Here is a 15,443-nt window from a genome sequence, read left to right on the forward strand (position 1 = left end):
CCTCCTGCACGCCCCACACTGCAGGATCGAGCCCTCAAGCCGGGCAGCTGGAGCCACTGGCTAGTCCGATAGGCAGGGGGCCTGGAGGGCTTGGGGAGAACACACAATCCCTTTCACATCTGGCACCGAATAAGCCACGGGGATGTCTCAGGTACTTTCCCCAACTGGCGCAGTGTGTCTCAATTGGCAAGTTGGTTCTGTAAAGCTGGCTCTATTATCACTTTAAACTTTAAAGCAATGGTTTTTTAAGCAGATAGTTCTAAGACACGGGGATGTTTCCGGAGCAGGAGGATCAGAAGGGAAAGTGGAGTCCTTTGGGGGGAAATGAAGCAGGTCTGCAGTCCTGCGTACGAGGCTCTTGCCCCTCAGCTGGGGAAACCCAACACATCTGGCTAATGATGAAAACTGAAATTTTATAATAGCTCATATGAAGGATGCCTGAGGGTGGGTGTTGCGTACAAACTGTAGACTATTGATTTTCTGATCCCACGTCTTATTTGCAAATGGTTCACGTACGACACTAAATTGAAGTGACACACTTCAGGTCCGCAGGGCCGACAGCCTCCCAGCCATGACACTGGCCACTTGACACCAACTATCTCCCATCAGCCTCAGCCAGTTTCCACGGCAGTGACAGGACACCGACAGTGAGCTGCGTCTAACCTGAGAGTCAGTGCGCCTGAAAAAGGAAGTGGCATGTCGGAGACGATGAGGTTCATTAAGGACTTTGATAGGCTGTGCAGGGCTCAGCAGTGTCTAATTTAGGTCCCACGCACACTGTGAACATTGAAAACGAGACATTCAGCTCGCAGTGGAAGGTATTCCCAGGCCTTTCATTTTTCCTGGCGAAATTTTAAAGCTCACCAGCACCCTGATGAGCCTCGTCATACAAAGACAGTCAAGTACAAAAATGTGATAAATACTATTTATTGTGACTAATTGCTCAGGCTATTAGCTGTTATAATAAAGTAACGATTCCTAGTGAAAATAATAGAGAAGTAGCTTTGTAAAAGCTCTTTATGATCTGCTTATAAAATGTCACAGGCCATCCTCAACAACAACAAGACACGAACACGTTTCCTGCGCGGAAAGCCGAACACTGCATGGACAGGCTGTCTGCTGAGAGCCAGATTAGCTTCTTGATACCAGGGCGGGCCACACTGTGAAACTGTATGCGGGCAGCTGACCGCTCAATTCCACCTGTGGGCCGCGGGGAGGCTTCAGAGAGGAATTCCTTTGGCTGTGGCCACGGTCAGTCCAGGTCCACCTTGCCTTTCTGATGCCGCTTCATTCTCGAATAGGGACTGATTGTATCATCCATCACAAAGTCATACAGGACTTTGATCCAGGAGTTGTAGTGGGGCAGGTTGTCGTAGTACTCGGCCGCTATCTTCCTCACCTGGGAGGGAGAAAACACAGCAGGGTGAGTGATGGCGGCTCCCGAGGCCTCCTGAAGATGACAGACGTGTGACAGACACTGAGAAACCACGCGACCTTTCTCCCCGCAACCTCTCCGATCAACGAAGCAGCTTCATGAACGCTAAGCAGTTTCAACAGTAAAACAGACTTGACCCTGGGCTGACTGACGTTTGCCTATCAAGCCCTGAGGGACTATGTATCTGGTTTATTTGTCAAGTTTGGCCCCTGGAATCTTTACCAACAGATACTTGCTATTTTTCCAGCACACCCGCATGGATTGTAGGATACAAAGGTAACATGTGACCCTGCCATCAGGGAGCCTGCAAACAGGAGTCAATTACTGTGGCATGCCCATTAGAGGGGCACCTATCCCGCGTGCGGGTCTGCCATCCCGAGGTGAGAATGTCTTTTGAAAGTGACCACTGCCAGTGTGACCAGGAAGCACACTGGTTCCATGGCTTCATCCAAATGTCCGAAACTCTCCTGGTAACTCACCTCCCAAAGGGGAACAACACAGCAGAAGCCAAGGTGGTGAACAGACAGCAAGAAAAAGACGTTCACGTTTAAATTACTCCTTCAGTTCGGGAAATGTAACAGCCTTTTCTGGTGTGGAGAACCAGAGGAACGGACCATTCTGAAGGAACCATTAAGTCAGAGCTTCCCACAGGGCATTCTCAGCCAGTCAGTCAGAGGAAACAGAGTGACTGATACCTCTGGACACAGTCCTTCAGCATTCCCAAAGCTCTCCCACGAATAAGGGTATCTGCAGACCACACGCATAACTAAACCTGGATCCTACTCCAGCTGAACTTAGGCCAGAGCCAGCGGTAAGCAATGTGTCCTAACAGCTAGAATACCAACTTTCCGAAAAAGTAGAAAACCAGAACAAGGCCATCCTTGGTGTACACGTCTTGGTGTACACGTCTTGGTGTACACGCCTTGAGAGGAAAAGCAGGAGGGGGACTAGAGAAGTCTAAGGACGTCTGTGAGTTTAGCTAAGGAGTACGGAGACAACGTGAGATACAGGGGAAATGAGACATCCGTGGCCATGGCCTTAACGTCAGTACTTGAACTGAACGAAGTTTTCAGTCTGGGAAAGAGAGTAACAAGTAAAAGTGTGTGGCTTATGTTGGAAAAGGTTCTCTTGTTCAAAGGGCGACCAGCTTTCTCCATAACCTTTTACAAAGTAAGAAAAATGTGCTTCCCACTCGGGAAAGAGGCAAAGGCCACACCCGCCACTGCAGCCAGCACATGCGCACAGTGACCACGGAGCGTCACGTTACACCGGGTTCAAAGTTGCTTCCAGACAGCTGTGTGGTGTGTTTCCCCATTTTATTGTGATTTACTACAGAAAAGCTGATGGGCCCTAGCCAGTGTGGCTCAGTGGATAGTGTCGGCCCACAGACTGAAGGGTCCCGGGTTCGATTCCGGTCAAGGGCATATACCTCGGTTGCAGGCTTGATCCCGGACCCAGATGGGGGCGTGGGGGGGAGGGCAACTAATCAATGTGTCTCTCTCACATCGATGTTTTTCTCTCTCTGTCTCTCCCCCTCCCTCTACTCTGTCTATAAATCGATGGGAAAAATATCCTTGGGTGAGGATTAACAGAAAAGCTGATGGAATAGTAAAACCAACAGCCATATGCTCTTCACCTAGGCCCACCCATTCACACTATGTCACAGTCACTCTCTCTCTATATATAACATACACAACATACTTTGCTTTCTTTGCGGAACCTTTGAAAGTAAGTTGCAGACATTTTGTGACAACTTACCCTCATATTTCACCCTTACATAATCAACATGTGTTTCCTGAGGACAGGGACATTTTCCCTCAAAATCATGGTACCATTTCATTCCCCAGAAATTTAACATCGATACATCATCTATTACAGAGTCCAGATTCAGAATTTCCCCACTGACCCCATGTCCTTTCTAGATTTTTCTTTCCTCAATTGGGAATTCAATCAAATGTTACATATTTAAACAGCCAACAATGAAAAACTTTATGAGGAAATCTATAAAATTTGATTGGGAGGCAGTAATAGCATAAAATATCTGACTTATATCGATTTAAAAAAATCAAGAAAAACTATTATTACATTTCATACCTATGTACTTCTTTCTTTTTTTTAGATTTATGGAAACAGTTTTTATAACAACTGTAAAGACTCCCCATTTTGAGGATGGAAAGTCTAAGAGAATTTACCAGAAAGACACCTGAAGTTAGGAAGGTGGCCCTTGGGAGGGGAAGAAAAGGTAAGGGTCCAAGTTTCTTTCCTTTACTCCACAAACGACACACTAGAAGTCTACTCTGATCGAAACAGATGGCCCTGACCGGGGAGTCAGCAGTTCAGGAAAGTGAGTCCATCTATTCTGCACATCAGTTATGCGGGAATCTGTCTTCCACAACAAACCAACACTAAGTCTTAGTTAGCCTCTGCAGGTGGGCCGTGAGGAAGGTCCTGTGAACTGTGCTTACGGTACAGAGGGGTCTCCCTTCCCATTTCTGAATTACTTTGCAGGCAGCAGACTGTGCAGATCCCCCAGCACTTCTCAACCCTCAGTGTTCCCACTGGGCTCCGGATCCCGGAGTGTGAGCTCTGACATCAGGCTGGCAGGCTGAGAAGCTCACTGTGAAACATACTAGATCCCTTTTAAAACAAGCAAGTTGAGACTAATTTTGATCACACAGCCATCAGAAATTAGCCGAAACCGGTTTGGCTCAGTGGATAGAGCGTCGGCCTGCGGACTGGAGGGTCCCAGGTTCGATTCTGGTCAAGGGCATGTACCTTGGTTGTGGGCACATCCCCAGTGTTGGGTGTGCGGGAGGCAGCTGGTCGATGTTTCTCTCTCATCGACATTTCTAGCTCTCTATCCCTCCCCCTTCCTCCCTGTAAAAATCAATAAAATATATTTAAAAAAAAGAAAAAAAGAAATTAGTGTATGTGTGATATCCCTTACTCACCAGTGGAAGGTTTTTTCCGGGAATGTTGGGGAAGTCGTGGTGTTCATTATGGTAACCCACATTGAAGGTAAGTAAATTCAGAGGCCCATAGTACGAGTAAGTTTCATGTCCCTTTAAGAACATGTAATGTTCAGCTATAAAATGTCCAGAGATCGGATGCAAACCTAGACCAAGTAAGGAGGCTGCCAACATGTAGACTAAAGATTTAACTCCCAAAACGTAGTAAACGATCACGTCAAATGTGAGCTGGACCACAGTATTGATGATTTCCAGGTAAGTGATTGGCTTGGGATTGATGAACAGAGGTCGGAAAGCATAGAAGAGAGGCTGCAGAATAACCCAGATGAACTTCCTGAAAGTGGTACAGAAGAACCAGCCTTCAAAATCGGTGGGAATATCCACGTCGATGCCATCGGCTCCGAGGTAGCGGTGATGATCCATGTGGTACCGCTTAAAGGAAATAGAATACGGCACACCAATAGGAAGATTGGCAAACATCCCGAACCAGCGGTTCCACATGGCTTTGTAGTGGCCAAAGGCACTATTGTGGGAAACTTCGTGAATGGCCAGAGTCATTGAATGGTTAATGCAGCTGCCAAAGGCATATGCCCAAAATATGACCCATTTCCAGTCCAGGTCCTTCACTAAGTAAAGTGCAGCCAACTGCGTGAGAACCATCATAATGACGATCCATATCAAGTTGGGATCAGGCTTCATCAAGGATTTTATCTCTGGATACTTAGCTGTAAAGAAAAAACAAAAATTAGGAACTTAGAAAAGCACAGTTCTACAATAATAATTAAATCAACAATTAAACTAGCACACTAACCCCCCCCCCTCCCAATCACTACATGCCCTATTAGAGACTTGATCTCCTCAGGAAGGAGTAGATTCTAAGAGTAAGGTTACTAAATACCATGTCACAACAAATTGAGAATTTATGTAGGAAAATTAGCCTCAAAACGTAGACTCTCCACGTTAACAAAAAGACAGTCACAGAGGAGTAAAGATTTCATGTTGTCCAATTAGCTCTTCACCCCTAACAATTCTTTGTACAGCGAACGTATAAGGTTTACTAAGTTAAAGCCATAGCCTGGCAAATCTAGTCTATGTGTCTGGCAATATATTACATACGTAGGAAAGTGTCCCTAATGGCAGAGGCAGGTTCTTCTCTGGCTCCCACCACCCAGAGAGTGAATGTCTCTGGTTTTACATGTGTTGCTGGGTGTGTTGGGCCCAGGAAGGCAAAAGTTCCAAAGGAGCTCTTTCTTGGGACAAGTCATTCAGTGTTATTCATCGGCTGCTCACTGCACGCCCCCTACTGGGGATCCAGCCTGAAACCCGGGCATGTGCCCTGACTGGGAATCGAACTGTGACCCACTGGTTCACAGGTCGGCACTCAACCATTGAGCCACACTGGCCGGGCAGAATGTTCTTGAAAAGATAAAGAAGGGGAAAGAGTAGCTTCATCCTCTTTTCTCTAAATGTGAAATGAAGAATACAATAAAAGCTTAAAATGCAAGATGTATGTTTTCATTTAAGTCTAGTTTTATATAAAGAAGTAAGGGTAGTATTAGTTCAAGTGTTAGTTAACTCGTCCTTTCTCTCCTCTCCCCTTTTCTGTCTCCAATCTCTCTCCTCTGATCTTTGTTGGCAGTAGTTCCTTTTAGCCAATGTTAAGAATTTTGTAGGCAATAGACACCCAAGAGAGTAATCCTACAAGCCTAAAAGTAAATTAATCTAAAACGAATTTTCCTGGTGTAAATGAAGAGTTTAAATAAGCCATTCATTAAAATATAAGCACTTTTGGAGCAATTCTCCCACAGTAGAATAACAACTTCAGTTTACTGATGGATAAGTAACAACTCTTTTGTATTAAGATGTGTTATTTCTGTTTAGACAGAGCTCCAGCATTTTTACCTTATATAAAACAATCAAAATGACACAGCTAACAAAGGATAGAAAACAATACACATTTCATAGGCACTCTAAAATCCTGAAACTTATATGCACAGTTTTCTCAGACAGACAAATCAACTTGCTCCAAGTAGTTCTGTACCAAATTTCTGCAAAGTGTAACAGTACATAAAAATCAATACTACAAGGGTGCCAATGTAAGTAAATGGGGAAAGAACAGTCTTTTCAACAAAATAATAAAGTTGGACTCTCCCTTATACCAATTAACCCAAAGCGGAACATGGGTCTAAATGCAAGAAAACTATAAAACTCATAAGAAAACAGAGTAGTAAGTTATATAAATGCCAAACCACTGTGCTGTACATTTGAAACTAATATAATATTGAATGTCAACTGTAAATGAAAATTTTTTTAAAAAGAAAAAAAGTAAATCTTAATATTCTTTATTTCTTGGATACTACATCAAAAACGTAAGTAAGGACAAAAGAAAAAAAATGGATAAACTGGACTGCATCAAAAACTTTTATGTTGCAAACGATACTATCAGTAAAGTAAAAGACAACCCACAGAACAGGAAGAAATGTTTGCAAATCATATATCTTGTAAGTATTTAGACTACCTAAAGGCCTCTTAAAACTCTTCCAGTTACTGACCCAATTAAAAATGGACAAAGAATCTGAACGGTTTTCCAAAGCAGATATACAAATGGCCAATAAGCACAAGAAAGATACTCGGCCTTTATTAGTCATTAGAAAAATGCAAACTGAAACCAAAACGAGATACCACTTCAAACCCACTAGAATGGCTGTAATGCCGAAGACAGGCAGTAACAAGGATGTGGGGAAACTGAACCCGCACACATGGCTGGTAACCATATACAATGGTGCCAGTTTCGAAAACAGTTGGCAGTTCCTCAAAATGTTAAACATCAAGTTACCAAGGACCCAGCAATTCCACTCTTAAGAGAAATGAAGCGGGTTCTGTGAATGTTCACAGCAGCACTGGTCACAATAGTCAAAGGGTGAAGACAACCCAAAAGCCTACCGAACGATGAGTGGATAAGGGAACTGTGGTATATCCATACCAGTGAACATTCTACGACCCCAACAAAGAATGGAGTGCCCATACGTGCTACAACATGAATGAACCTTGAAAACATTAGGCCAAGCAAAGAAGTCCATGACAAAAAGGCCAGGACTGTATGACTTCACTTATAAGAAATGTCCCGAACAGGCAAATCTAGAGACAGAGAAAGTAGATCAGTGGCTGCTGAGTCCTGAGAGTTGAAAGTGGGGCCAAGAACTGAAGGAGTGGAGGGTTTCTTTTGGGGGTGACAACAAAGTCCTAAAAATTGAAATAGTTACGTAACTCTGAATACACTAAACAACACTGAATTGTGCACTTGAATGGGTGACTTAAAGTTGGTGAATTAGGTCTTAAAGCTGTTAAAAAATACTATTTCCCTGTGGAAGTATAACCGTAAAAGGAGCATTTCTTGTGGCTTATTATTTGATCTACAAGTGAGGTCTAATTCCAAGCCCTCATTAATTTCACATAGATGCCTTTTTCTAAAACTCATTTATTGTTGACATAAACAGATGTCTCCCATCTTCTCCCTTCTTGCCCTCCCCCCTTCCCCCCACCCAACTCCACCCCACCTCGGTCCTCTTATTTATACATATGCATATATGTTCTTTAGTTTTTCTCTTCCTGTCCCCTCCCCCCACTCAGCACCCCTGTCCCCTCCCCCCACTCAGCACCCCTGTCCCCTCTGAGGTCTGTTATTCCATTCCCTGCATCCATACCTCTGGCCCTATTTTGTTCATTAGTTTCTTTTGTTCTTTAGATTCCACTTACAAGTGAAGTCACAGATGCCTTTTAATATTACTTTTAACATAACTCTAAATGTAAATTTAGTGTTGTTGGTTGTTAAACAACATATTTATGCTTCCTCATACTTCCCTCCCCCCAAAACCTGACAAATTTCAGAAATATCTCTTATCATTTACGTTTAAGGCAAACAAATCTCCAGATTCTTATCTTTCCTGATACTCCACCCCCGAAACGGAACACGGAGCAGTATTTACACCTGCTGGGGAGATAATCATATTTTCATTGAGCAATATGTAGTCTTTTATCTTTCCAAGTGAACTGGTTCAGTGATAATGTGTGGGAAAAAAGGCTCAGTGTTGAGATTAGCATCAATAAGCACTTTTTTACTTCACTGACTTTCTGAATATTAAGTAGCTAAGATCCATATTCAGGAGTTGATTTTCCCCAGGTGGATACCTGATTATTCTTAGGCAATGTGTTGATAAGGCATATCTCTTATGTGTGACTTGCAAAATACACCCTGTAATTAAAAAGAACGCATCCAAGCCCTGGCCCAGTGGCTCAACTGCTTGGAGCATCACCCCATACACCAAAAGGTTTCAGGTTCCATCCCCAGTGGGGGCGCATACGGGAAGCAACTGATGGATGTTTCAAAACATTGATGTCTTTCCCTCTTCCTTTCTCTCCAAATAAAAGCATATCCTCTGTGAGGATTAAAAATAAACAAAAAGAAAGCATCCAAGAAACAAATTATCTTAAGAGTCTACCTTTGTCTCGGCTGGTGTTGCTCAGTGGTTAGATCGTCGGCCCAGGAACCCAGGGTTCTGGGTTGATTGTGGTTAAGGGCACGTACCTGAGTTGTTGCAGGTTCCCTGCCCCAGGAGGCAACCAATTGATGTGGGTCTCTCACATCGATGTTTCTCTCTCTCTCTCTCCCTTCCCTTCCTTTCTCTCTAAAATCATGGAAAATCTACCCTCCAGTGAGGATGAACAACAAAAAGTCTACCTTTAGTAGCGACTGTAAAGGTTCAAGCTCCCAATTTACTAATTCAATTTTTTAAAATATATTTTATTGATTTTTTTACAGAAAGGAAGGAAGAGGGATAGAGAGCTAGAAACATCGATGAGAGAGAAACATCATCGATCAGCTGCCTCCTGCACACCTCCCTACTGGGGATGTGCCCAAAACCAAGGTACATGCCCTTGACCGGAATCGAACCTGGGACCCTTCAGTCTGCAGGCCGACGCTCTATCCACTGAGCCACACCGGTTTCGGCACTAATTCAATTTTTAAAAATTAATTTCAAAAGGATCCACTAACTCCTTTCTGTAAAAACATGACATTCCGAACTCTGGATTCCCCCAGCAAAAACCAGGGGCTTGCTGTCTGATTTCAAATGGATGCTGAGAAGACACACTAGGAAAATACAATGTACCAGAAAGAATTCCTCTAATTCAGCTGACCACCCATTCGTTTCCTGATTTTTGGAGTAACAGCAAAGACGTTAGAGGCATCCGCTTTGGAGGCCATCTAGCCCAGAAGAGAACCCCCCTCTAACATTTACTCCCTCTTTGCTCGCCTTCAAAAGAGCGATCACTGACCTTTACGGGGAGGATTAAGCTGGGTAACGTTTGTAAACGAGTCAACCCAATGCCTAGCACATGGTTAAGAGGAACTAACTGAGAGAGAAGCGAATTCTCTGGATAATTCAGAAGCTCCAAGGAGCTGAGCGCCCGCACCTCTAGAGCGACAGCTAGGCCTCGCCAGCGGGTGCAGAGGCCTGAATCGGCGCCCAGGGGACCCGCCGGCGGGTCCTGGCACGTCTTCCGCGGTTCAGTCTCTAGGTGCCCAGCGCCCGGACGGATGGAAAATACCTAACAATCTGCCCGTGGGTCGCAGGCCAGTTGTGATCAATGAGACCACGAGCGTGAGCGCACGACGCGGGTCCCATCCGGGAAGCCCCAGGGGTCGCTGCGGTCGGGTCCCGGCCCCTCCCCGGGGACAGGGCGGCGGCGCCCTCGCCCGATCGCCGGTGCCCTCGCCCGATCGCCGGTGCGTGGACCCCCGAAGCTCCCGGACCGCGCCCTGCCCCGCACGCCTTCGCGGTCCGCCGCGCCCCGGCCCCGGGGGGGAGGGGAGGGGAAGAGGAAGCAAGGGCGCCCACCGGGGCACGGGGGTCTCCAAAGGGGAGGATGCCCCCCAAGGGCGATCTGGCCGGGGGACCGGCTCCCCACACCCTCGCGCCAGCCGGATGCCTGCGCCTCCCCGAGGAAGGGCCGGCGCGGCGGGCGCGCGGGAACCGCCCCCTCCCCCCTCCGCCGGGCCGAGCCCGGAGCGCCGGCCAGAGGCCTCGAGGGCCTTTCCGGGGCGGCCGGGCGGCGGTGGGACGCGGAGGGGGCCGGCTCGTAACGGGCCTGGGGCGCCCACGGGCGTGCAGGGCCCGCGCTGGGAGAGCGCGCCCCGGCGGCGGGAGGCCGCGCACGCACATAACGGGGCGCGGGCCCGGACCTCACCCAGGATCTCCCGGCGCCGGTCGGCGTGGGGCTGGTCGGTGTAGACCCACTCGAAGTCTTCCCGCGCAACGCGGTTCCCCATGGCGGCGGCGGCGGCGGCGGCGGCGGCTCGCGACCGGCTCCCGACTGTCGCTCCCGCTCCCGGATCCTCCGAGGCGGCGGCGGCGGCGGCCCGGCTGGAGTGGGCGGGCGGCGGGCGGAGCGGCGGAGCTGAGGAGAACAAGGCGGAGCCCCTAGGCCCCGCCCCCGAGCCCCAGGCCCCGCCCCCGACGGCCCAGGCCCCGCCCCTGCCGGCCGGCGAGGAACGTGACCCGCGTGCGCGGCGCTCGTGGGCCCTCGCGCGGGGCCGGGCGCCGCCGCTCGGGGACGCGGGGTTCTGAGGGCGGGGACTCGTCCGACCGGCGGGAAGCCGTGCCTGCGGTCCCGCCGCCCCCGGCCCGCGCCGCCCCGCCCCGCCCGGGAGAAAGCGGGGAGAGGAAGGAAACGTCGCCACCCCCAGCGCCGCTCTAGCGCTTCCGAGAAGGCCGGTCACGGGACCCGGGGCGCCGGTAAGGGCCGCGCGCCAAGTCCCGGTGTGGGAAGCAAGTGCTCCCGGAGCCCTGGGCAGCCTCCCGGGCAAAAGGCCGCAGGAAACCGCGCGCGTGGGGCCAGCATGTGAGAGAACCGGGACCGAGCGTTACCGGAACGGTTCTGGCGCGACCCTTCCTCTCGCCGGAGGACTGTCCCGCCTCCCACAGCCTCTCCCTGAGAGGACAGTTCTGGTTTCAAAATTACTTACTTTTCTCTTAGAAAGAGACTTTGAAGTTACAAAAAGGAAGATAACCAGACATGGTGTCACTCATAATGAAAGAACACGCACACACACACACACACACGCATGTACACACACACATACACGCGCACACACATACACGCGCACATCTGATCAAGCCCCGGATCCAGCTGCCAACGTGTAGGAAACAGGGCAGGGGATCATGTTAAACTAACCACAGGGATGCAGTCAGCAAGATCCTGACTGTGGGGACCTCTATAGGTTCTTTTTTTTTTTTTTTTTTTTAAAGTATTTTATTGATTTTTTTACAGGGAAGAAGGGAGAGGGATAGAGTTAGAAACATCCATCCGCTGCCTCCTGAACATTCCCTACTGGGGATGTGCCCGCAACCAAGGCACATGCCCTTGACCAGAATCGAACCCGGGACCCTTCAGTCCGCAGGCCGATGCTCCATCCACTGAGCCACACCGGTCAGGGCCTCTATAGGTTCTTTAATAAATAAAATGGAAGGCGGAGGGGGGAATAAAAGAGGGGGGGACCTATATATGAAAAGGGACTTAAACGACCTACCAACCAATTGCAATGTACTGACCTTATTTTGATCAAATGGTCAAAGTTTTTAACAAAATCGACAGGAGATCATTTAATTGCTTGAGTACGTGGCAATATGAAGAAGTTGTTCATTTCTTTAGTGTGATAATAGTATTAATGGTTCTAGTTGTTGTTTTTAAGTCTATATCTTTTTTTTCTTTTTAAATATATTTTATTGATTTTTTACAGAGAGGAAGAGAGAGGGATAGAGAGTTAGAAACATCGATGAGAGAGAAACATCGATCAGCTGCCTCCTGCACACCCCCCACTGGGGATGTGCCCACAACCAAGGTACATGCCCTTGACCGGAATCAAACCTGGGACCCTTGAGTCCGAAGGCCGACGCTCTATCCACTGAGCCAAACCGGTTTCGGCAAGTCTATATCTTTTAGCGGTTCATACCCGGGGCATAAACCTCAGTAAACTAAAAACAAACCAATAAATGATGGCACAGCCATCCCTCAGTATCCTGAGTGATTGAATACTGTATACTCAAGCCCCATAGATAAAGTGGTGTAGTATTTGCATATAACCTACATAATCCTCCTGTATACTTCAGTTCATCTCCAGATTACTTAACATACCTAATCCAATGCTATGTAAATAGTTGTTACACTGTATTGTTTAAGGAATAATCACCAGAGAAAATGTACACGTTCAGACAGTAAAAAGTATTAAAATACTTATTTTTCAAGTGTTTTTAATCCTTGATTGGTTGAATCTGAGGGTGTAGAACCTGTGGGTACGGAGGGCTGACTCTACATACAATTAACCATACAATGTTGTACTATACCACCAGTCAAAAGAATGAGGAAGTTCTTCATGTGTCAATATGAATTAACCTCCAAGATGTGCTATTAAATGCAAAACACCAGGTTTGGGAGTGTGTGTATGTATAATACACATATATGTTTCCTTGCATATGCATGAAATATGTTTAGAAAGACACCCCAAAATGATTACATTGTAGGAGAGTAAGTAGGAGTCTAAGGGCAAAGGTTGGGAGGGAATGTTGTTTTATGTTTTTATTTTTAAATCGCTTTTTTTTTAAAAAGTATTTTTTTATTGATTTCAGAGGAAGGGAGAGGAAGGTAGAAACATCAATGATGAGCGAGAATCATGGATAAGCTGTCTCCTGCATGCCCCCCACTGGGGATCGAGCCCACAACCTGGGCACATGCCCGTGACTGGAATCGAACCTGGGACCCTTTAATCTGCAGGCCGGCACTCTATCCATTGAGCAACACCAGCCAGGGCGGAAGGGAATGTTTATATGTACACCTCCCTCTTCTTTATCTTTTACATTTGAATGGAATGTGGATTTTGACATTCTAAAGGGAAGGAAAAGGATTTGGCTCCAGCATTCTTGTGTGGATTGACCAATATTTTGATGACACAGGCATATTTAGTTAGGAATTTGAAAAGTTCTGCCTGGCCAGCACGGCCCAGCGATTGTGCCTCCACCTATGAAGCAGGAGGTCACCATTTGATTCCAGGTCAGGGCACGTGCCCGGGTTGCAGGCTTGATCCCCAGTGGGGGCATGCAGGAGGCAGCCGATCCATGATTCTCTCTCATCATGGATGTTGTTTGTCTCTCTCTCTCTCCCTCTCCCTTCCTCTCTGAAATCAATAAAAATCCTTTTAAACAAGTCCTTAATGGGCCTTAACCGGTTTGGCTCAGTAGATAGAGCGTCAGCCTGCGGACTCAAGGGTCCCAGGTTTGATTCCGGGTCAAGGGCATGTACCTTGGTTGCAGGCACATCCCCAGTGCGGAGTGTGCAGGATGCAGCTGATCGATGTTTCTCTCTCATCGAAGTTTCTAACTCTCTATCCCTCTCCCTTCCTCTCTGTAAAAAATCTATAAAATATATATATATTTAAAAAGTCCTTAATGTGTTATCTAGCTTTCACACCTTTTCCTTATTCTTGCCAGGTGATTTGTCGTTGGGCCATCATACCAGTTATTCCAGAAAGATGCTATCCAGTCTGCTGTGAAAAGCTAAGGTGAGTCCCAGTAGTTCCTGATGCCAGTAGGAAATTGCAAGTGAGGTAAGCAGATCATACTTGAGCAATCAAGGTGTCCTTCCATTACTTTATTTTGTTTTAAAGTAATAACATTGGTAAAGTTTCCTAGCAACGTGAATGTATTATGTAGGCTGTGGAACTGAAGATTCCACCCAGATCTACCTTCCGCAGACCTGGGAGGCTGCCCCAGCCTTTCTCTTCCTGCTTCTGTGATGTCTGGGTGACTAGAGGGAAGAGGTGGTGCTGGGGTAACTGGTCCCACTTCTGTCACCCTCACCCTGCAGCACAGAGTCATCTGTGACCTCTTTTCTGAACATCTACGTTCTAATCTAGACAAAGTGGCTAAAGCACGTATCCTAGCTCTTCCTGCGAGTTTTGTTCTGAGCCATTTCTTTACCAGTCCCATCTTTACAGAAGGGGGGTGAGATTAATGTGTGTAATTACATTTCATTGGAATTTGGAATAGTTTTGGAGCTGGAAGGAATTTTGAAGAGAGAACCAGTATTCTTCCTGGCAGGGCAAAAAAAAAAAAAAAAAAAAAATCAGTGGTCACTAATTTCGTACTGATTGGCAGCATAGAGTAAAGCGACTGTGGACCAGTGAGGGCTTCAGACCACATCCGCTAGGACTGCCTCCTCAAGATCACAGGTTCTAGAAGCCCTCACAATTCTTTCTGCCCGTATGCCTCCGGTGAAACCATTGCCTCCTCTGAGCCCCGCCTCTTCCAGGTTTTGAGTTCTGTATGTTACTCTTAACACGAGGGATTTGGACACTGGCTACTTCTAGTGGATATATAGGATGCTCATCTATGTATTTATTCCTGAGTTTAGAACGGACGTGCTCTAGTTTCAGAGCTCCCCGCTGTTGTAGAACTTAGTGTAGTGGATGGAGCAGGAAGTACTGCAGCCTTGGAGGCAGGGAGGTCTGGCATTCACTTGTATAGTAGCATCGTGGACGTGTTGCTTAACCCAAATTTGAACATCCCTACCTAGAGAAAAACCCACCTCATAGAGCAGCTGTGAGGACTCGGTAACATGTAACACACCCGCTCGACCACTCCAAGAGGAGGCAGCGAGCTAGCCCCATGGCATTTGTGCGAAGTAGAGCTCCAGAACCCTTTGCACATGAAATACAAAGCAAACAGGCAGCGCTGGTAACAACACTTTTATTTCCGTACCCTGTGGTGTGACTGGGAGGTGTTTTCCACTTTCCAATTACTGAATTAGGTTATAACAACGAAAATTCCAGAAGGTAAGCTGGCAATTTATTGTTGCTCATGAGCATAAGTAAACAGACATGGTACCACATAAAGGAGTTTTGAACACTTCTAAACTTTCGGTATAGTTTTGAATATGGACCGGTATACTTTGGCCGTGGACCTAATAGATTACTTGCTTCTAAAGCC

General features: G+C 47.0%; 2 protein-coding genes across 2 annotated transcripts in view; one reads left to right on the plus strand and one right to left on the minus strand.

The window, feature by feature from the left end:
- Positions 1-911: 911 nt before the first annotated feature.
- Positions 912-10,843, minus strand: DEGS1 (delta 4-desaturase, sphingolipid 1). Its single transcript, XM_008149805.3, has 3 exons — positions 10,651-10,843; positions 4,387-5,129; positions 912-1,399 (listed from the first exon to the last, which is right to left on the minus strand). Exons 1-3 carry the CDS (start codon positions 10,730-10,732, stop codon positions 1,253-1,255), a joined length of 972 nt encoding a protein of 323 aa, XP_008148027.2. The 5' UTR covers positions 10,733-10,843; the 3' UTR covers positions 912-1,252.
- Positions 10,844-10,950: 107 nt separating this feature from the next.
- The window catches only part of TP53BP2 (tumor protein p53 binding protein 2), a 109,169-nt gene continuing 104,676 nt past the window's right edge, over positions 10,951-15,443 (plus strand). Inside the window, exons 1-2 of the mRNA XM_028158015.2 lie at positions 10,951-11,198; positions 13,947-14,017. The gene's annotated coding sequence lies outside the window, so the exon portion shown is untranslated. The remainder of the gene's footprint in view (positions 11,199-13,946; positions 14,018-15,443) is intronic.

This window comes from Eptesicus fuscus, chromosome 24, assembly GCF_027574615.1.
Source record: "Eptesicus fuscus isolate TK198812 chromosome 24, DD_ASM_mEF_20220401, whole genome shotgun sequence".
NCBI lineage: Eukaryota > Metazoa > Chordata > Mammalia > Chiroptera > Vespertilionidae > Eptesicus > Eptesicus fuscus.